General features: G+C 40.8%; 2 protein-coding genes across 3 annotated transcripts; both read right to left on the reverse strand.

The window, feature by feature from the left end:
• Positions 1-1,217: 1,217 nt before the first annotated feature.
• Positions 1,218-2,921, reverse strand: bglapl (bone gamma-carboxyglutamate (gla) protein, like). Of its 2 annotated transcripts, XM_086156249.1 has the most exons (4): positions 2,792-2,921; positions 2,302-2,694; positions 2,115-2,217; positions 1,218-1,911 (listed from the first exon to the last, which is right to left on the reverse strand). In XM_086156249.1, the coding sequence occupies exons 1-4, from the start codon at positions 2,850-2,852 to the stop codon at positions 1,809-1,811; spliced, it is 660 nt and encodes a 219-aa protein (XP_086012375.1). In that variant the 5' UTR covers positions 2,853-2,921; the 3' UTR covers positions 1,218-1,808. The 2 variants fall into 2 exon arrangements, with proteins under 2 accessions (XP_086012375.1, XP_086012374.1); XM_086156248.1 differs by having other exon boundaries at positions 2,115-2,694.
• A 4,996-nt stretch (positions 2,922-7,917) lies between these two features.
• erp27 (endoplasmic reticulum protein 27) lies at positions 7,918-15,236 on the reverse strand. The gene is made up of 7 exons (XM_086156171.1): positions 15,179-15,236; positions 13,775-13,860; positions 10,118-10,255; positions 9,922-10,038; positions 9,678-9,803; positions 9,395-9,592; positions 7,918-8,032 (listed from the first exon to the last, which is right to left on the reverse strand). Exons 1-7 carry the CDS (start codon positions 15,234-15,236, stop codon positions 7,991-7,993), a joined length of 765 nt encoding a protein of 254 aa, XP_086012297.1. The 3' UTR covers positions 7,918-7,990.
• Positions 15,237-22,683: the final 7,447 nt, after the last annotated feature.

The following is a 22,683-nucleotide window of genomic DNA, read 5'->3' on the forward strand; positions in this document are numbered from 1 at the left end:
TATCTTCTGTAATGCAATTACAAAAACAAAAATGTCATACATTCTGGATTCATTACAAATCAACTGAAATATTGCAAGCCTTTTATTATTTTTATATTGCTGATCATGGCTTACATCTTAAGAAAATTCAAAAATCCTATCTCAAAATATTAGAATATCATGAAAAAGTAATTTTTGTCTTTTTAATTGCATTACAGAAGATAAAGAACTTTATCGCAATATTAAAATTTTCTGAGACAGTCCAGTGTACCCCCCCCCCCCCCCCACACACACACAGGGTAGTGGAAAGGAACATGATACATCTATTTACATAATAGAGACACGTACAAGTGTAGGTGGTCTTCTCTGTTAATGATTAAACAGCTGCATATGTGACAGGGTGTGTCTGTTTGTCTAAAGAGCAGCTTAATCTTATCTGTTTTCATACCAGCGCTGCTTTCAAACTTTGGCATCTTTGAGATGGAGTCCATTCCAATAAATACATTTGAGTAAATTGTTTCAATATATCACAACTTCATATTATATTATATAGAGGATTTGGACGGCGCCACAGTGTTTGGAATTCTGCCACTTCACCATTAGAATCACAATTTCATTAAGCATTTATGAGGTAAAACCAATTTTACATAAAGCCAATTATCATAAAGGACATAAAGGACAATTATCATGAATCAGTAGTCTTGCAAATACTTCCAAAGGTTCTTATAGTAAATACTTTATTTACTATGTTTACTGAACACAATTCCTAATCACATGGATTTGAAGATTAATGTCTGCACTTCTATCACATCTTCATTGCTACTTTAAAGAAGATCCATTCAACGGCACTGTTTGGTTTAAGACTTTGTTCACCATTATGATCAATTCACAATAGCTATTGAGGATATCACAATGCCACCTAATGAGACGAGAACAGGAAATAAGAAGTTTAACCAAATCTCTTGGCTTGGTTTTACATTGGCACCATGGAAGTGCAATAAACTGTCCATGGGGCTCAGAGGGCTGTGCCTGCTTATCTTTATTTTTTTTTAATTCTATTTCATTTCTATACTGTCCAACACTGCCATCTAGTTTCAACCATGATAACTAAACTCGAGTTATCATGGTGTAAACCCAAGTTCCCCGGTGGTGGGTTATTCACATGCTGATGCCTTTCAGAGATGTATGGCAATCGTCTCCATGAACATTAGAAAAGAAAAGACAGTCAATGGCAGAAGTTTGATGGACAAAATAATTTATTATTTTCAAACCCAGAGGCATTTTGTGGTTACGGTCATTAGTGATCATTAATGTGCATTTTACACAATCATTACCACTATTAATACACCACTATCAAGACACTACCACTAAATCTACAGTACTTTTAAGGATTCATTATTATGTTCCCTGCGTACTCGAGCTAAATCTTCTTGTTGAAGAAAAACTAAAAGCATAAATATTGCAACACAATTATACATACATTTGTTCTTGTAGCACCATTCATTTGTAACATAATAAAAGGAAGCAAAGAGGAATTCTGACTCGCGTGGGTTTCGATATTCTTCACAGGATTGTGTTTCCATGTGCCTCTCTCCAAAAGCCTTGAAGAGGCCTTTTCAAAAAATAGGACCAAAAAAAAAAAAAGAAACGCTGGTCACTTGTGCAAGAATTTGTGCCTTAAAAAAAAACTCTCTGTCTACCATCTCAGCATGGCCTGATCCAATTCTGTTTGTCTGTTCCTTATCAGGACTCAGGGGTGTTGATGCGTTGACTAATGGCGAGAATATAGAGAAAACAGTTCACAGGTGGATGACAGAGGAGTTTCCTGCCTAGAAGGGAACGGGTCCGTAGTAAGCGGTGTAAGCTGCTACGATGCCGGCGGTCTCGGCCATCTCGTCGCAGGCGACGTTCAGCTCACACACCTCTCTCAGGCTGGATGGTGGAGAGGAGATTAAAATGAACGTCAGAACTACTATTTCATATCTCTCCCCATTCAAACAGACGGAGAACATCGCCGTGCCAATGTTAAGTTCTCGAGACAGCGAAAAACCAGGCGTGTCTTTTTTTAGAATTACACTGAATGTTTTGCAACCTAGTGTTTTTGTACAGGATATCAGTCAATGTGGGAACTTTACCTCTCCAGCTGCAGGGGGCTGAGGTCTCCGGCAGGTGCAGCTCTTCTTCTCCTCAGGAGAACCGCAGCCAGGTCTCTCTTCACAACCACCTCAGCGGGAGCCGCTGTAAACATCATGCGTTTCGTTATCTTCAGAGTTCCAAAGATTTGCCGACGGTTCTGTCTGGAGGAGGAAAAAAAACGCTTACCTTCGGCGCTGGCTGACTCCGATGAAGACGAGGATGATGATGAAGATGAGGATGAAGAGGAAGAATCAGAAGGAGAGGAGTCGGAAGCAGAGGAGTCGGATGCCGAGTCAGACTCGGAAGACGAGGAGGAGGACTCCGAGGATTCGGAGGACTCAGAAGAAGAATCGGAGGAGGACTCGGAGGAAGAAGACTCAGAGGAAGAGGACGAGTCGGAGGCTGACGAGTCCGAGCTCGAGTCGGACGAAGAGTCCGAGTCGGAGGACGAGTTGGACTCGGAGGAGGAGGATGAATCTGAAGCGGAAGATGTATCAGGGGCAGCGGCGGTGGGGTCAGCAGGTGCGGCTCCGGCATCCACGTCCGCATCGGGGTCCACGACGACCTCGGGTTCCACCGCTGATGATCATAGAAAACGACGGCATTGAGATGCAGGGACTCCTGCAAACGTGTACAACCGAAAGACGATCGCGGTCACGGCGCCGGCGGCCCTTACCTCCCATGGACCAGCACACAGACAGGAGGGTGCAGATGGAGAGGAGAGTCAGAGTCTTCATGGTGCCCGGGAGTGTCTGGCTCGATACAAGCTGGTTTCTCGATGGCTTTGCAACTCTTCGCTTCTTGCGATGGCTTGTTCTGCTTCTTTCCCTGCGATTCAGGGTCAATTTATACTGTAGGCAACCTCCTCTGTCAGACCAGACCCACACTTTGCAATGACACTCCGATTGGTCGGGGAATCAAATGTCAACGCTTCCGCTTCCATTTGTCATGAAAGCTCCCACAAACACCCACGCAAGCTTGGCGCTGCATCCAAAACCCGTACACAGACATAATCATTTTTGGCATCGGCATGTACTGTAAGTAAGCACGTATGTATTTCGGCATGCAAAGACATCCGATCCTCGTCATCCTTCATCACATACCTAAACGCCGATATGCAGTGAAGTATGAGTGGACATGACAGACTCCAGTTTATTTTGCTTTTGAAAGACCACAGGTCCACACGTTGGAAAAAGAACCAACTTTCAAATTGCAATTTTCAGCTTAGTTGGGATATCGAATTCATTTTTCTCATATCTTCAAGAGTCAAAATATAGGATAACTTTCCTGTTATAGCAGTGGGGAAATTTATCTTGGCCATACAACAAAAACTGGATAATTTCCCCATCTGTCTTTTTTTTGATGAATTTAGAATTGTTTACCAGTTTACGGCACTTGCTTCGGATTCCACGCAATCCTCAGCCTTCATCGCCGGAATATAAATAATTCCCGCGCACCCGCAGAGATTTAACATACTTGCGTTACTGATACATTTAAAATGTGATTGAATTATAATCGCTGAACTCCACGGTGGGGTTGCCTCTTTAACATCAAGGTTGCCAGTTCTGCCATCGCTGTTATGATTCCATACACTTTGCCCCAAATGTGATCTACCACCCCCACAAACCCCAAACTATAGCCTGAGTCGACCACAGGCTACTAATCGAGTGACATGGGACAGCAGTGAGCCTCGTTACGCGACAGAGCTTAATTAGAGTGTTACAGTGCCCTACCAGAACCACAGTCAGCGACTATTTAGGGATTTCTCTCGGCCCAGAGCTTGGCCAGATTCAGACATGCATACGGCTAACCAGCTCCAACCAGTGGCCCAATACATTGCCTCGCTTGATGTATTTCTGTGTACATACGCCTAAATATAAGCGTCCCCGATGTGTTGGATGAACGGCGAAATGCGTGTGGCTTTGGACTAGGCTTTTTTTTTGTTTGCGAGATTTTTGCGAGTTTGGCTCCAGCTGTGGTTTACGCGATAAAAAAAAAGGAAAAAATTTAAGTCAGAACTTGAACCATGCAGCAATTTAAATTCTGTTTGAAATGAGTTTGCATGTATATATATATATAAATATCTATATATTGAAGATTCAAAAGCAGGGTGATCTATAGTAAGAGATGCCGAACGCGCTCTCTGTGACCTTGATGTTCGTGTTTTATAGTCTAGTGTTATTCCTGGTGGCAGGCATTTGTCTTGGACAGTGTGCTATGTAATTTCAATGTCTGGTCCAGTGTCCATTTTTGTGGATGCATGTAGGGGTGGGGGGAATGGATGTAAAAAAACAAGTCTGAGCAAGCAGGAAATGCATTGTCTGCTCCACCACTGGACCAAATCCTTGTTTGTTGATGCCGCTTGGCAAACACTGCGGAATGCTCACGATTTTGACTGCAAAGCGGAATCACGCCATCAGGTGCGAATTTGCGTTACACCAAGGTGAAATCCGCATAGAAGTATCCCAGAATCACCTGTTCCTTTGCCGGATAATCAAAAGGCTCCATAGCGGCTTCATTCAGCCCATTCGTTGGTGCTTTTCCAGCAACCGGGCCTGAAGGTTCAGCTCCACCGCTGAAATCCGTGTTGTTTTATCACCTCCATCCATTCATTTTTCCCCTTTAAATCTTCCAAAATAATGAAATTCTTTCTTTCTTTCATATTTTTGGGCATTTGGAAAAATCACGGGTAAGAAAATAACCTTGAGTCAACCTACTAGGGGAGTCTAAAGGGGGATTCAAAGGCTTCAGAGCGTTTATTGTCATTTTCATGATCAGGAAAATGTTTGCCTGTGCAATGATATTCTTATTTTGCTTTCCACAGTTAAGCCAGTTAGTAGAGACAAAAAACAATAAATAATAATGTTATAATAGCGTAATAATGACAATTGGATGTGCAAGTTGAGAAAGTGCAAATTGAAATGAAAACAGGCAGTACAATTTTGAGTCAAAGGTCGGTACAGATGTATCATAATGGTACTTTTAAAGTGAATGAGTGAAATTTTAATATTTAACAGGCCATTGGTTCGTGTGACACAAACACCACATAGTTGTAAAAGGTCAAACCTTCTCTACACATGTTTTTTTGCTTTGTCACGGTTAGTTTTGATCCAGTCGCACGGCACGCAACATCATATGTTGGAACAAACAATTCTTAAATGACTAGTTAGCCTTGTACATTTTGATTTTTTTTTCCTTTTTTTTTTTTTTTTTTTTATATGTAAAGCCATCACCTCACAGTGCACGTGGAAGCTCACGCCAGACACCAGACACCAGACAGGGCATTTCCTGTTTTTCGTAGTGTGCTCACCTTCTCACATCAAAACCAAGAACACAATCTATAACTAACACGTTGCGTTCTTCGTGCTGAAAAGTGTGTCCGGAGAAGGATCTCGTAAATCACCTCGACCCGGACGGTTTTAGTTTTGGAGACACTGTTATGTCGTGGAGATCCATTTGATGACTCCAGGTGTTTCACCAGGAACTGAAGTAATTCTATATTTTTTATTCATAAATTCTGACACACAGACACACAACTGCACATGTACATTAATATACTGCAGATATACACATACGCCTCCACATATAAAAAAAGGCATTACTTACACCTTTTAATCACCATGATGTTGTTACATTAATTTGAATGCGATCATTATTTTGAACATTGATTTTATTTGATTTAAGACCAGCTTTTTGGGACCACTTACCAACTTGGATTATCTTTTCAGCTTGTATTTCTAGAGGCTAATAATGACACTAGCTATCACCAGTCTTGGAATGGAGACACAACTCTGTTTTGCCCCTTTAAAAACAAAAATAAAAAAGTTGTCTCACTGTATTGTTAATTGCAGACACCAGCCGAGTCCAACTGCGCGGTCACATCAGCGGAAGGTGTCGTGACACCTACGTATACGCAAACCCATAATTGGGTTTCTTGGATCGAGCGCAGACACAATTTCTGTCTCGTCTGGTGCAGTTTCTTTATTTTCTGTTGATTCTTGAAGTGCAGCAGCAGCTGTTCATCCACTTCTCACCCAATCCCGTCAAGATATGCTTTTCATATTTTTTTTTTTACATCTCATCTTGGTGGTTCAAGTGTGAATTTTCAGTATATAATAAAGACACAATAGAATGCTTAAAAAACAACCATCACCACTAGTAGTATATATGCACTGATTGAAAGTGCATTGGAAAAATACCCAGAAAGCATTAAAAAACCAAAGCCAACATAATATGTACTTTAAAAAAAGCTTATTTGTATTTTTATATCGACATCTAATAAAAGATGCATTTTAAACTTGCATCGTATAAAATTTAAATAAAACCTTCTAATATCGCTATAACTTTTTGGTTGAGTGTCATTTACTGCCATCCAGTGGTTCGCCTCCTCCCAAACAGCTGGATTAAGGAATTCAGAATTCACCGAGGGGAAACAGCTATTGAAAGGAATGGGCTTCGGGAGGGAAACTCGCACATAAATCTTAAAATTCCTGACTGCAGCAATTTAAATTGTAAATATAAAACAAAACACATTTGGATGGCTCCAAGACATTTTTTGGAAAGTTTGATGGGTATTTTTTTTATTTAGTTTTGCCAGCCAGTAGAAGGAAAACATTTGTATTTGTAAGTAGACTGTATTTAGTTGATCCAATTACCTCACAAACCTGAGCAGCAATGTCCCAAAACATCTCAGAATATTATTGTTCCCGGTATTTGAAATTGCCGGTACAATTTTTTAAATTATTATGAAGGAATCCAGTACATGAGAACCGCTTTCAGCATTAAATGTGCATTTGTCAAACAACATAAATAGGAATCATGTATCAAAAATTCACAATATAGAATTCAATATCGTAGTAGAAGTGGCATCAAGTCAGAGGTGAATATATCAACAACACGAATACAATATTTGTTTATGTTTGGTGTGAGCTTCAAAATATTTCAACATCCAAAGGAGTCTAATCGTCAATATGGTGATATTAAAACGACAGTTTGCCTTTCGATAGTATCGAAATGTTATGTAACTCGTCCTGAGACCTTTGATGAACCCTTAATTCAACAACGTCTTGTAAACAAACTGGGATTGAAGACACACACTATTTCCATCTGGTCTCTGAGAAACATCCACCTGCCAGGCTTTACCAATTCCGCCGGATGCATCGGCTTGGAAATACAACACCACTAATTATACTGATCCCTGTCTGGGCCTTGAAAAATTCCCTCAGTGAATATTTTTGGGAGAAGCTCAAACTTTTTTCCCTCTCTTGATGTCTGCAGCCCATCTGTTTCTCCTTTCCGGAGCCTTTTATGGTTGTCATTACTCCAAATTCTCGCTTTCGTTCCGTAACTCGGCCTCTTGGCTTATACCCCGCGAGAGAAATCGCGATACTTTATTGCAAAAATTCATCATCCTGTTTTGAAAATGTGCAGGGGGATTGCTGACTCTCTGGTCCCGTCGTTTTTGCCAACCCGAGTTTTCCCCTCACCGATGATGTATTTTGTTTCATTCGCATCCTTCAGCCAGGATCCTCTGAGCACTTCGATCCATATCTTCGCTGGCGGCTCTCCTGTCACTCTCTATGAGGTCGGTGTGTTGTGGTTCTGACAATCACTTGAGGACGGTCTAACAAACTGCCAGATCCATGCAGCTTGTGGCCAGTGACATGTGGCCTGCAAACCAGACCGCAGACAGGCTGACACTTGTGTAACAGACAAAACAGACACAAGAAACACACACACACGCAGTTGAATACTTTGTATAGTTTACTTTGCGCTTAGAAAGTGCAGAGCGGGACAGGAGTGGGGGGATTCACCGAAAACATTTTATTTTATATTGTTCATTTTTTATTTTAAATGTACATTATTTCTATTGGTACTAGAGCTCAGTTTTAGCCTTTTCCTCCTCCTGCTTCTCCTCCTGTAAAATACAAGGGATAAGGGTTATTTATAAAGACAAGATGTATAAAAGATGCGCGTATCTATGGAAGGCAAACTCAAAGATTCTAATATTATACTGTTTGTTTGACAGGGTCTTTGCAAATTTGAAAAGGAGTTTAATTATCTCCCTCCCCTTAAAAGTTATTGATATCACTGATCTAATGAGAATAAATCATTAGAATTTTTCTGGATAAAATAATGAATTAATTGTTTTTTTCCCTTTAAATGGACAATTGCTGAAAACATTTGTCTTCCAGCTGGTGATTGAAAGACACACTTCATAGGTTGCATCGCATTTTTCAGAAATTTAAAGGAAATTAATTGAATCAGTGCTTTTTGAAAACAGCTCTTTTGTGGGAAGCTTTGCAGTTTTAGATTATCCATGTCAAAATAGACTTGCATTTTCAGACCTAATTTTACACTGACAATTATCGATTAGGACATCAGCGTTACTTTTGGTAGAGCTGGTAATTTTAGCGTCAGGATTAGGAGCAACCACACATTAAAACAAATGAAACCAAAGGAGAAATGCACATTATGTAATTTAGTCTGTGTAACAGAGTCCTGAAAACAATTGTCATGTCACTTTTTTCTTCTTCTAAAACATGGATTGTACCGATAAATAAAATTTACTTGATTGAAATAAATGTGCCACTTGCGCCTTTTAAATGATTAAAAATACCGCACGTACTTTGAAATAAATACACTGGCGTATATTTCGTGTCAGTGCTCAGTGATGTCCTGACACTCCGGCCCTTCTGTCTGGTTGCACTGCCTCAGACTTGGTCACACCCAGCCGCTGATGTGTGTGGTGTGACAGAGTAAATTAGTGCGCAGTGTGCGGTTTTCCCGTCTTGTGCGAGCCCCATATACGGCAGCAACAAGAACCGCTTTTGTTCTCATTGTACGATGCTGGTGTGGCCCGACCTTGCTGGCATTTTCCTCTCTGTCAGATTCCGAAGACATGGAGCAGACTGCTTCTATTTTGCTTTGATAAACCGTTTGTTATATTTGTTTTCCTGTTTGGCTGCGGTTTTTAGTTTTTAATTTTTTTTTGGAAGAAATCAAACATTATTATGTGACAAGTGAGTGACCAACATATTTAATTTGTACTCTCTGGTAAATATTTTGGGGAAAAATGATTAAAATCAATCATACGGTAAACTCATTGCATTTCTTTTAAATAGTTATGATTCTTGTGCAGAAAAGTGCTGTTTTCACAATCTAATTAAACTCTAGATTTATTCTGTAAAGAGGTTTTTCTTTGGATATGGCAACTCATTTGAGGGTTACTTGGCATAATGCGTGAAAATCAGACCCCTTTACGTAAAAAGCTACTAACCTTCAGTTCCCCTCGTAAGAAGGACTGGCAGAACTCCCGCACTCTCTCTGTAGTAATCTCTCCTGCGGGCAGCAGCCACTTCATGTCTGAATCTCCATCGTATATGCCAATTCGAGGCAAATTCTTGGACTGGAGGCCGAAATAGCTCAGGGACTTGGAGTTGGATTTCACCGCTCCGTTGATCAACACAAATAAGAACTTAAAGGGCAGAATCAGACGGATGAAATCATTGGAGCGTCCACTCAAACGGATAAAACGTGTGAATGAATCCGTGTGTTCTCACTTTGCCTGTGAACTCCGGGGCCAGAGAGCCGAGCTGCTCCTTGAGGGGAGAATATTCTTTGCTCCCTCTGTTGGCGAAGAGCAGGAGGTGCGTCTTCACCTCCGAACTGAACAGGCCCACGGCTGTCTGAAGAGGGGGACCGGTATATAGGCGTGTTGGATGTTAAAGAACGGAAAAAAAACAATGAACTGGAGAAAAATAGAAGGGGAAAAAAAACATGAAGCACATTAACATGAGAACCCACCACTTGGTTGTACTCTGTGATGTATCGGACCTCGTTGACGATGATGAAGTTCACAAGACCGTCAACTTCTAATTTCTTAGCTTCGGAAATAACAAGGTTCTCTTGATGGTTGTCTGCCTATGTCATGACAACGGCCATAGTTTATTTCACATTTTTATTTTTTCTGCCACTGTTCACACCTAAAGATGAAGAGTACCTTTCTGAACAATGTGATGGTGTCCGAGCTGACGCTGTACTCCGGCCACACCTCCTTCTCCGTGCAAATGGCCACCGGGACCGAATCGACTTTCTTTGCAGCTTCCGTGAGTTCCTTGTATCCGTGGCTCTCCTCACTCTGAAATACAGCAAGAGACATAAATAGGGGAGGAGGGTTTACACAAAAATCTAGAAGCAGCTGCTTTGGTAATGTAGCAGCGACTGAAACCAAACAAAACAAGATGGCATAAGTCTTCATCGAAAGAGCAAAGTTATGAATATTAAAAGATTCAGCCGTACTATATGATCATTTTATTATTCAAACCATATATTAAGGGGAATTTAGCTTCCTAACAAGCAATTTTTCCTTTGCAGACAAACATTTAATGACAAAATAGAAGAATGATACCTTTCGTTAACATAGCGGAAGCCGACAATTTCATTTACTAAGTTGATTTTCAGACTTTATTGGAAATGAAAATCTATTCGGCCACAAATCAGGACTGCTGATAATGGTGGTACAGTGGTTTAGTGCTCCTGTCTAATGGCGAGAAGGTGCCTGGCTCACTTCCGACAGGGTGACCTTTCAGTGTGCAGATTGCATGTTCTTTCCGTGCATGCCTGTTACTTCCTGGTTCTTTAGGTTCCTCCCACGATCAAAAACATGCAATTGGAGACCCTAAATTTCCCAGATGTGTGAATGACAGTGAATGTTTGCATGCCTCTACACCAGGGGCGGGCAAACTACGGCCCGCGGGCCACATCCGGCCCGTTGGTCTTTTTTAGGCGGCCCGCCAAAGATTGGTACAGAATTCATACTTGACGTGAATGATCGAATTATTGGATCAGCGATTGTGGGAACTCAAACAGGAGATTTTTTTTCATTTTTGGAGCTACTTGAGAATTTTCCTGATCTGAATGACACAGACCGGCTTTGGGATTTAACCTTTGCACTGGACATACTGACACACATGAATGAGTCGGACGTGAAGCTACAAGGGAAAAAATGGTTTGTGCATGAAATGCAAGAAAACGTCAGAGACTTCAAAACCAAGCTGGTTATATTTTCAAAGCAAATGTCGGATGAGTTTGATATGTCCTGTTAACAAATGCGTTTTTTTTTTTTATATGTATCGTATCTTGTGCTGACCCGGCCCTTCTGTCAAATTTTAAAAGTCAATGCGGCCCCTGAGCCAAAAAGTTTGCCCACCCCTGCTCTACACTGTATGTATACATGTGATAGATCTGGTTTGGAGTGAACCCCGCCTCCTGCCCAAAGATAAATCTAACCCCAGGTTAGAATGCAGGTTAAAATGATGTCTGAATAAATGAAAAATAGAATACAATAGAATAGTATAGAACGTATGGCATAGGGCAACAGATCAACATACAGTTAAAAGACAGAGCACAAGGAACATCCAAAATATATTAAGATACTTAGGTGAGTTACTTAAACATTGTACATATTGAAAAATATAATATCAAAATTATAATTGAGCGTTATATATAATGCAGCCTCAGGTTGGCACGGGCCAGTGTCTCCCAGAGCTAGTCCCAAGCCTAAATAAATGCAAAGGGTTGTGTCAGGGAGGGCATCCGGCATAAAACTTTTGCCCATTCCAAATGTGAATCAAACCTAATAATCTCATGTCTTTGTAGACCTAGAAAAAGCATAGGACAGGGTGCCAAGAGAGGAACTCTGGCATTGTATGAGGAAATCTGGAATGGCAGAGAACTGTTTTAGACGGGTTCAGGACATGTATGCTAGCTGTGAGACAGCGGTGCAGTGTGCTGTAGGGGTAACAGAGAAGTTCAAGGTGGTGGTGGGACTCCATCAGGATCAGCTCTGAGCCCCTTCTTGTTTGCAGTGGTGATGGACAGGCTGACAGATGAGTTTAGACAGGAATTTCCATAGACCATGATGTTTGCAGGTGACATTGTGATCTGTAGTGAGAGCAGGTAGAGGAAAATCCAGAGAGGTGGAGGTATGCGCTGGAAAGGAGACGAATGAAAGTTAGTCAAAGCAAGACAGAATATATGTGTGTGAATGAGAGTCACTCGGGTGGAACGGTGAGGCTACAGGGAGTGGAGATCAAGAAGTTGGAGGATTTCGGTTACTTGGGGTGAACAGTCCAGAGCAACGGAGAGTGTGGAAAAGAGGTGAAGAGACGGGTCCAAGGAGGTTGGAATGGGTGGAGAAAAGTGTCGGGGGTACTATGTGATAAAAGACTATCAGCCAGAATGAAAGGAAAAGTGTACAAGACAGTGGTTAGACCAGCGATGCTGTATGGACTAGAAAGAGTAACAATGACAAAAAGACAGAGATGAAGATGCCAAGGTTCTCTTTGGGAGTGACCAGGATGGATAGGATCAAGAATGAGTCTATCAGAGGAACAGAACATTTTAGATGTTTTGGAGAGAATGCCAGAGAAGCCAGATATGAGATGGTTCAGTCATGTACAGAGGAGGCATAGTGAATACATCGGTAGACGGATGCTGGATTTGGAGCTGCCATGCAGGAGGTCTCGAGGAAGACCAAAGATGTAGTGAGAGAGGATATGAAGGTAGTTGGTGTGAGAGAGGAGGATACAGAGAAGAAAACAAAGATAATTGAGCATTAAAAAAAAAAAAACAAATGATGGGAAAAGGAGAGACCTGTATAAGATATGTATATATGCAACAAATGAATGACAGCAATCATTGATGGATTGAATAGTGTCTGCAGGGATTTGTTGCATGTATGTTGCAGTGTCTTTTGATACTATCAAATAACAGGGGGCGGCGTGGCACAGGAGGTAGAGCAATTGTCTTCAAAACCAAACATTCCAGATTCCCAGCTCCTCTCAGTGTGTCAAAGGGTTGTTGTGCAAGACACTGAACCCGTAACTGCTGCCCTGGTGCTGCTGGACAGCAGCCTGCTGCTCATGGTTCTTCCATAATGGGTTGATTGCAGAGAATGGGTTTCCCCAAGAGGGATTAATAAAGGATAAATTATTCATAATTAAAGTGTGAAACTATCCTTTGGTTCTATCCTGCCAGTCCGAGATGCAGAGAATCACTGGAAAGTACTGTGAATCATGACTATTTCTGAGCTACTATCACATGCACTCTGGCAATCTACCTTATCATTTTGCAGCCTGTAAAAAAAAAGGAGTGTTTGCTCACAGTGAGTCACGGCACCAATATTTTGGTCTCTTTTTGCCTCAGGCATCCTGGGCCAACAATTTTGTTATTCTCATGAGCTCTCCTCCTCTGCCTCCCGGTCATGAGCCTTCTCGCTGCTTTCGGACCGGAGGGTCAATGAAGCCAATCCCACACGTCTTCAGATACGCATGTGTTTCCTGTCAAGTGGCTTGCCATTCTCCCCCACAGTCAGGGAACAGCCAAAGGGCTTGCCTCAGTGGGACAGCCATCCACCCTCTATCCTCACAGCAGTGGCTTTTGCCAAAGGTGTGGCCAAGGGAATATTATCCTTCCATGACTTCTATTTGTGTGAGAGCATCACCAAGGCAAACAGGGTTGCAAACAAAATACGGTGCACTGGTTTTCCTCATTTCATTTGATGGTAAACTTCCGGTCATATGCATTTATGTAACAAACTAACCCCCTCCCTGCCCTCCCGCCCCTGATTTCCCTCAGCCCGATCGTCTTGTCCGACCTCCAAGAATCCAATAACCACCACTTCGGCAGAGTCAATGAAGGCCTCGGCAGCTTTGACGTCACCGAGCCTGGGAAGGACACCGTCTGAAAGGAGAAGGCACAGAGATGGTGTTATAATAAACTGTCGAGCTGTGGGAAGAGATTTACCGACAAAACCGGGGACACTGCCCCTTTTAAGAATTTGCACAAAATCGTTTTGAGAGTTTATTGTGATGTTAAGTTATTTCTTATTTTGTATTGGGAGGCTCACTTTGCTCAGGCTCCAAAAGTTAAATTAAAAAGTTATATTGTCTTAACTATTGATTTTGACCACTTAATTTCATTCACTCTTTATCCATATCATTTATTGCACTCTGGGTGAGAGGTGGGGTTCACCCTGGATCACAGGCCCACATATTGGGACATGCAACCATTCACTCACTCATTAGCACATCATATGGAGACATACAACCATTCACTCAGTCATTCACACATCTGGCCTATTTAGAACTTACTGCATGTTTTTGGACTGTGGGTGGAAAAAAGGGAACCCGGAAGCAAACCCACGCAGACATGGGGAGAACACGCAAACGCCACACAGTTAAGTCCCTCGTTGGAATAAAAACAGGGACTTTCTTGCCGTGAAGTGCTTGCAGTGCTAACCACTTATTTCAAAAAGGATCAGCTGGAACTAATGACATTTGTTATAAAGATATAATAATATTTAACAATAGAAATACTTCATAAAGCAATGTATGAATATTTCTAAAACAGATGCTTTTCCATATAGGGGATCCAGTGGTTTAAACTGATTGACAGTGTAGAAGGTACAGTAAATATCAGCTGGTGTGTGTACGGTACACAGCAAACCGGCTGAGGTATCAATAATACAAAAGGCAACAGACCTATGTTTACCATCACACCAGCAGCTCCATGAACTCTGCATCTGATAGAGCTGTGCAATGTTAATTCACAAGTTTTGAAGTAATAACTTAATTATTTTGTATGAGGCAAGCCAACAACAGTTGAGTGCCCAAAAATTAACTTCCAGGAGAAATTATCCCTTAGCAAAGTCAAACCTAAGTGACGTCATGACTTGATATCACAAACATTGACGCATTTGCAAAGTTAAGAGCGCAGAAGGAGAAGAGAAGACGAAGATGAAAGGGAAGAAGACGTTGCGTTCCAAAATCAATGGTCTTTCCGTTTCGTTTGGAATGGCAGTGTCAATAATCTAGACTGCAGGGATCAATGAAAAGAGTTTTTCACCAACCAAAGGTCTGACAATAGACCTCTTTTGCCATCCTCAACGGCCCAAGAACAAAAGCTGTTGACTAATGTTAACGTAAGCACTCAGAAGACATATGTATAGTTTATAATGAGTATAATATAATTTATGAATTGTTTTTTTTGAAAAACTTACCTTTTTCTGTGGCAACACTAGAGGACATCAGGGTGGAAATGAAGAGAAGGACCAGCATGTTTTCAATGGATTTTTGACAATGAAAAGGAAACTAGACGTGAGTTTGTATCGACTACACTCTTTCCCAAACCTCCTATAACCCCTGCTCTCTTTCTGGCTGCAGCCACATGGACACTGGAGATGGCCTCCGATTGGAAACTCCCCAGGGAATATGCCAGGTGTTCGTGAAAAGTTTAGGCAGCGCAACATTAGGTGACGTGTCAGTGCAGCATAGGGGTGAGCATTATAAACGTGCCATTCAGAATTAACGGACGTCAGGTTTTCATTTTGAACTTCCTGCATTACAGCATGATCCTCCTTTAGTGAACGATGTACTTATTAGGACAAAAACAGGCAGTCAAGTAAAGCACCATTATTTTATGGCAACAAAGATGCCCAATCTATGACATTGTGTGTCCTTTGAATACATTTGAACTTCTTTATTGGGTCTTGATCACCAATAAAGTACATATTATGGTTAGATCCAACAGTTATGCATATAATATATATTATCATATCCTTCTTGGTTCTAGATAAAATAGGTATATTTTTGTGTTTTGTTGCTTAGGATATATATGAAAAAATTATAGCATTAATTCAACATAAAAATTTAAAAAATAAATTAACCAAATTCTGTAAATTGGCTGAATCTGATAGGTAGAAAAAGTCTTATATGCACATACTGTAGATGAAAACATACCAGGGGTAGTCAATTGCCGAACAAGCAGCATTTTTAATTGGGAGACCATAATGAAATTGTAATTAGCATATTTTTTTCCAATTAGAGGAACGTCGTTGGAGATTTTTTTGTTGTTGAGATCAATTCTGTAATTATGTCAAACATCATGGAAAACATTTCTGTGGTTAATGCACTGAGGTAGAGAAAACCGTCCCAGAAGCACACACTTGCATACATTAAGAAGCTGAAAACTTGTAATTATGAGCCGAAATAAACCTAACACATCATGTCTGGTGTTTTACCCAGGATTTTCTAAAATGTGTTCCCAAAAGGAAAGGAATGTGCAAAAGCGACATGTACGGCACACTTTGGACAACCACAGAGCTGTAAATCCACCACCATGAACTCAGAAACTGAGGTCGTGGCGGTTTTGGCCCGATCGGGCTCGAACCCCTTCAGCTTTTTCTATCTTTGGATGAACTTTAACAGATCCTAAAAACTTCTCACATTAATGTCCAATCCATATGTCCACTATATCCTGTAAACGCAGTATATCCCTCGAGGTCTTGACCTGTGGCTGCAGATTAAATATTGTACCGTTCCGTGCAACGGAAAGTTGCACCTGTTGAGTGGACGTTAGTGAACTGTACATCCCATCTTGACACGAGGCTTAAGGCCTGGACTAATGCCGTTCTGAAAAGGAGGTCAATGCTTGGTGTCACAGACTTAAGGACGTCTGTGAGATTCTCAGATGCGTTGAGGCCTAATTTACTTGCCAGTGAAACAAAACAATTATGGTTCATCATCTAAAAACATCACACTTCTAAAAAAAAAAATCGTACTTGCATTTTCTGTCAGCAGCTGTTCCTCTTAGAGCACAAAATTTATATCTTAAATTTCACCATTTTCTGTTCGCAACCCTTCCACTTTACCTCCTCTGACCTTTTTATTTCTTAAATGTTACTATTTTAAGTGTGCTCCTCATGAGAACCAAATAGTGAGTGGTTTATGATCCTAAAGCCGCAACAATACCGACCCAATGCGTTGTTCAGAGCATTCCAGACACAAACGTCTGCCAGAGAAACAAGTAAGGACAGAATGAAATTAGAATTCTGGTTTGTGCTGCTTCTGACTGCTTGCGTGGGGGGAAAAAAAAAAAACAAACAAAAACTTAAGAGATACAGTTTAGCTTTGGATGAAGGCTGCAGTTGCCATTTGCCTGTACAGTAGCAGATTTAAATCAACTGACAAATTATTTTTTATGTCCAAAAAGAGCATCAGAATATGAGTTTAAATGTTCACCTCAAAATAGGTGTTTGTCTTTGCAAAGGTGAGAGAACCAGACAAAAAAAATGTTTTAGCAAGATTCAAATTCTTTTACAAATTAAATATCCGTTGCAGGAAAAGTGTGTGTGAATACATATATATGTCTGCGTATATATATATATGCCACGGGTCGCAAGGGCGGACTCGGGCAGGGAACCACACCTCGGAGCAGGAATCTGGGATGAAGCGCTTTATTGAGTAAAAGGGCAGGTAGGGTGTCGCTGGTAAGCCCCTGGCCCCGAGACAGAGTTGCACAGGGCTGGGTCTCACCAGGACAGGCCCCAGGCGGGGTGACGGCAGGACCGGGTCAGATATTACACCGGCCGGCTGGGTCCGGTCTTAACGGGGTTGGGGTCCGGTCATGGCAAGGTGAAAGCAGGGCAGGGTCTGGTGGCTCACCTGGGTCAAGGCAGGATCTCGGGCTGGGTCAAGGTCCGGTGGTCCACCAGGGGGTTCCGGTCTACACGCAGGGCCTGGTGGTTCACCTGGGTCAAGGCAAGATCTCGGGCTGGGTCTGGTCGTAAGGGGGTAGGGGTCCAGTCAAGGAGGGGTCCGGGAGAGCCGCAATCCTCCGACCCCAGGCAGAGCACGCCGCTGCCCTTTATAGGGCTCTTGATCAGCTGCTGCAGCTGGCGCTGATTGCAAATTAATCCCAGCCGTGTCTCCTCTAGGCTGCGAGAGGAGATCCTGACAATATATATATATATATATATATATATATACGGGATTTACATACATACATACACATATATATGTATATATGTCTGTGTGTGTATGTTTGTTTGTGTGTAAATAAGTGTGTGTACATATATATGTATATATATATATATATATATATACATATATATGTATTTAAATATATTAATATATACACTCACATCATGACCAGAAATTTAAAATATTTTGATAAATTTACTTGATTTTCATGTGTCTAATGTGCCTTAATTATAATCACTAGGTTTATATTGTTTGGTTTTGGTTCTTTGAGTAAAATAGTTGTATTAATTACGTCAAAATTTTACTTTCATTTCTTTCATCATGATACTGATTGATCAAACACTGATTGATTTAGTACTGATCACATAATGATAAATTTGTTTTTTACAACCAAAGACATTTTTTTGACGGTAACAGTAATAATAATAATAATAACATGTATGGCACACCCTTAATCAGATAGCATTGATTTGCTAACACTGTACTTTACAAAAGTTACAATTTTTTGAAACACATGTAAAAGTAATATACAGGCAATAATACAATGCAGAGAAGGACCATTAGATTGCAGCAAATAGAAACTACACAAATGCACTCCTCTTAAAACTACCATAAAACATATAATGTCAAGATCTTATTCGGTTAAGGGCCACCCAAATAAAATATAAAGGAAGAATGAACTTACTCCCAAATAAAAAAAAAGAAGAAATTGTTTTGAAATAATCCAAGAAGGGACCATTTCCTAAAGGTTGTATGCTAACATTTTAAGGGGCAAATGATGGAATTTTCCAACAGAATGAACTGTTTTTATCTGTTTGTTTTATGTTTTGTGTGATTTGTTTTTGGATCTTCAATACTGAACTGAACATGGTTTGAAAAATGAGTAAATGATGATAAATCAACTCTTTAGTTCAGAACATGCTCAGAGAGGGAATTATCAGTGTGATGTAAATTACATGGATACTTGCATATACTTGAAAAAAACTATAAATGACAAGCATGATTGTATCCTGCAGTTTTTCTTGAGGTTTACCGAGAAATAATTCAAACACTTTCTTACCCAATTTATGAATGTTTACTTTTCATATTTTTGGTATCAGATCAGCCAGAAATCATGTGTCCCTGCAGATATTAGAATTTGGTGTTGAGAGCCGTGATGCAACGCTGGTAAACCGCACACAGACAGATTACTTGTTCAGAGATTTCAGTCCAGATCAGAGCGGCCTGTATTTCCAATACGTCTGTTACACAACTTCTAACTAAGCTTTGACACACGCGACATTTCAAGGTGCCACACCTGTTAATCCTGGGACCCTTTTACCGAGCCTGTTCTGACATCGCCAAAGTCCGATTTAGACAACAAACACATGCAAAGTCCGGTATTTGTGACGGCGGGAAGATAAGTAGAATCCTGGCTCAATAAATAAAATAAATCAATAACATTAATCATAGTCAAGCTTTTTTTGTTTTCAGATGGATCTTTAGTCTGTTAAAAACATAAATAATAATACTTTTTAAAAAGTTCGGACTTCATAAAAAGTGACTAATCTTGAATGTGACCCCGTTGTTATTTGAAATTCAATTGAAAACCCATCTGTGTGTGAGTATTGGATTTGCTGAGGATCTGGAAGCAATTTGAGGATTGATATGAAATGCATCGCGGCTGCGGTGTGAACAGCAAGCAAATGGTTGCACTTTGAATTTCTTGGAGTGAAAGAAACCAGACCGTCTTCCACCACAAGACTTGATGGTACATAGATATTATTTCTTTGCTCATTTGCACAAAGTCCCATCTGTGTGTCCAATCATTTAATTATTGCCAATTTCAGTTTGGCCTCAATCAGCTGGGTTTGAGTAAAATACCCAGACGTATACACTTAAAGATTAACATTGTGTACCTTTCTGCAATGACATACATGGAAAAGCCCAAATCCTATTACAGCCTGCAACCTCTTGGTGAGTCTTGCTCAGTGGGAAGAGTTACAGCAACGGGTGACAGTTTGCTGAGTATCACAGGAATATCAATACTTTTCTGCTTTCTTCCGAATGTTGAAAAAATATCATATATCGTAGTAAAGGCTGAGAATATGTGCTCATATTTATTTGGGTCTCTTTTTATTTAAAGGGCCTAGAAGGATTTGGGTGATATGTGCATTTGGGTGACACGATGATGCCAGTTAGAAATTGACATGAGACCTGTTGGATATTATAAAACCACACATTTTATGGCTTTTAAATTTGTGTGAAATGTTTTGAAATGAATGTATACATTTTTTATTTGGGTGAATAATGTTGTCTGTGTGACAATGTTGTTATTATTGGAATCCCTGCATTACTGATTTCATCTGCTTGAGCTGGATTTAATGAGGAGGCCTTATATTTCCTCCTCTAGTCAATGAGTAGACAATCAAAATCCTCATTATCTATCTTGTTCAATATTCGGTGGAGCTAAGTGGTCAGTAAATGAGCCCTGGAGGAAAACAAAATTAACTTGGAGGGGGGAAAAACATGCAGTAATAACACATGTAGGGGTTTAGAGTTTGTATGTTCTCCCTATGTCTCCTTGGGTTTTTTCCAACAATCCAAAAACACGCCATTGCTTGAGGGTTTTTCACCCATGTATGCATTTTTTTTTTTTTTTGCTCTTTTTCCCAGGTTCCAGCTAAAGCCAGGAACAATCCAGTAAATGACTGCTTGAGGTGGCCGTGCAGTAGATCGATGGGAAACACTTCCACAACTTTTGTCCCAGGACCAGCGTGCTGTGCGGCTGTGACAACTACTGATAACTACTCTACTACATAGATTCGTATTGGGCAACAAAAGAATGCATTCATTCATTCTCCATACAGCTTATCCAGCACTCAGGTTCATTGGGAGGTTGGCGGAGCCTATCGCAGCTGTGGGGGGCCGCTCAGATAATTGGGATATATGGGAACGATCAAACTGGCTCAGATTAAGGTTTGACAATCGCAAGGGGAAAAAAAAAGGAAAGAAAAGCAATTTTGTGCATTTCCAACGTTTTTATGAGGGTTATATGAAAATAAGACAGCAAAAAAACAAAACCGGACTTATCTTAAAAGCGTAATATATCTTCATACTTCAGTGACAGGACCGAGGCATTCCTTCTAGGAAATGTATCTTTAAATATATGTTTATGTTGCGGGTAAATCCTGGATTTACACATTGCAATTTGGGGAGAGATTTGCCATGCTTCACTGTCAGCAGGAGGACATAGCTCAGCTAAAGTATACATCGACTTGTTCCTCGGACAATTGTTTGTCACAACGGCGTGCTTATGTTTCATCACCGGCGGAACGCGGTCACTCATTATTTCGAGGGATACACACTCCTTGAACACACACATCCCACTGGAACAGTAGGGATGCGGTTTATAGCACAGTTAGAAACAATAACACAAGCCAGTTTGTGTATCCTGCAGTCCCACATTGGGAAATTCATACATTTCAACACCATTATTTTGAAATAAATAACACTCCTCTTCCTGTTTTGCAATCCAGTTTAAACGATCATTCATTCATTCATGCGTTCATGCCAATTTTCCTGCACTAGAGACATGCAACCATTCACTCTCATTCACACATCTAGATAATTTAGGGTCTCTGATGAGCCAAACACATGTTTTCGGACTGTGGCAGGTATGAGAACCTGGAAAAAGGTCCCTGTTGGATTTGAACCAGGGACCTTTTTGCTGTGAAGCAGTGGCGCTGAGCACTGCAAGGCCGTGCAGCCTTACACTATTATATAACTTGGGATGTTGCAAAGCGGAATCTCTTGTTACTGTTTTGTTGCATTAGTTATCATTATGGACTCAACTTTTATTCCTTGTCTATGATTCTTTTTGCTTAATTTTTATTTCCAATTCTTTCTTGTCACAACATTTTCTGTGCCCTTGCACAGTTTATCTCCACCAAATGCTGCATTTTTTCCTCTTATTTTGATCTTTTTTTTTTAAATGATTCTTATTTTGATATTTTAATTTTTATTCCATTCTTATAGATGTTGGATTTGCTACCCCCTGTGCCTAACAATTGCCCCGCGCGGACAAATAAAGTTTTCTGATTCTGATTTCTTCATGTTCAATTAAAAAAAAATGTGCTCATCGTGGTATCGATGTGTTCATCATCTTTTCCGGCTCAAACATCACGACTTGCATTCACAAAAAGGTTTCCGAGTGAGATCTCGTTGCAAATGAGCTTCCGCTTGCAGAAAAAGGCTCTCTGATCCTTTGCCACATCTTGAGAAACTACTCGGTAGCGACATTTGCAGGTACCTGGCGCTTCTGCTCTCCTGTTTCTATTTCCTGTCTGTGCTCTGTGTCGTATCGTGTAAACAGGCACGACATGGAATTTTAGCAGTGCAGCGTGAACACCGCGATGATCCGATAACACTGAAAGTTGCCACTGGACACACACATTAGATGTGTCATCTTTCTTCTGTCACTGTTGCACCTTTTTTTCTTTTTTTAATCTAACGCATTACTTCTTTACAGCCCCTTCGGGCACTGCTTCCCAAAGTGTGTAAGTTGTGTTTCAAGAGTTTTGAGCCAGGCCTTGTTCACATGCCCTTGACGGTTTCTCTCTGTGGAAATCCTTGCTCTCACCTCGAGAGCCCCCTCCTCAGAGCTTCTAATAACTAGTACCATCCTGGAATCAGCCTCTTTGTGACTTAAGGGAAGGAATCTACAAAGGTGCCCACAGCCCTTATATATCCTGGCGGATCAACG

This window comes from Fistularia commersonii, chromosome 12 (assembly GCF_037954325.1).
Source record: "Fistularia commersonii isolate RoL2024-O1a breed Wild chromosome 12, RoL_Fcom_v1.0, whole genome shotgun sequence".
Classification (NCBI taxonomy): Eukaryota; Metazoa; Chordata; class Actinopteri; order Syngnathiformes; family Fistulariidae; genus Fistularia; species Fistularia commersonii.

What these genes read in the sequence shown, in the direction of transcription:
- bglapl (XM_086156248.1), bottom strand. Translation starts at nt 2,852, where the DNA reads ATGAAGACTCTGACTCTCCTCTCCATCTGCACCCTCCTGTCTGTGTGC. An exon ending in TGTGTGCTGGTCCATGGGAG is followed by an intron (nt 2,695 to 2,791) that starts GTAAGGGCCGCC and finishes TATGATCATCAG; the next exon opens with CGGTGGAACCCGAGGTCGTC. An exon ending in AGCCCCCTGCAGCTGGAGAG is followed by an intron (nt 1,912 to 2,114) that starts GTAAAGTTCCCA and finishes TCCACCATCCAG; the next exon opens with CCTGAGAGAGGTGTGTGAGC.
- erp27 (XM_086156171.1), bottom strand. Translation starts at nt 15,236, where the DNA reads ATGCTGGTCCTTCTCTTCATTTCCACCCTGATGTCCTCTAGTGTTGCC. An exon ending in TGGTTATTGGATTCTTGGAG is followed by an intron (nt 10,256 to 13,774) that starts GTCGGACAAGAC and finishes GCTGTATTTCAG; the next exon opens with AGTGAGGAGAGCCACGGATA. An exon ending in TCTTACGAGGGGAACTGAAG is followed by an intron (nt 8,033 to 9,394) that starts GTTAGTAGCTTT and finishes TGTATTTTACAG; the next exon opens with GAGGAGAAGCAGGAGGAGGA.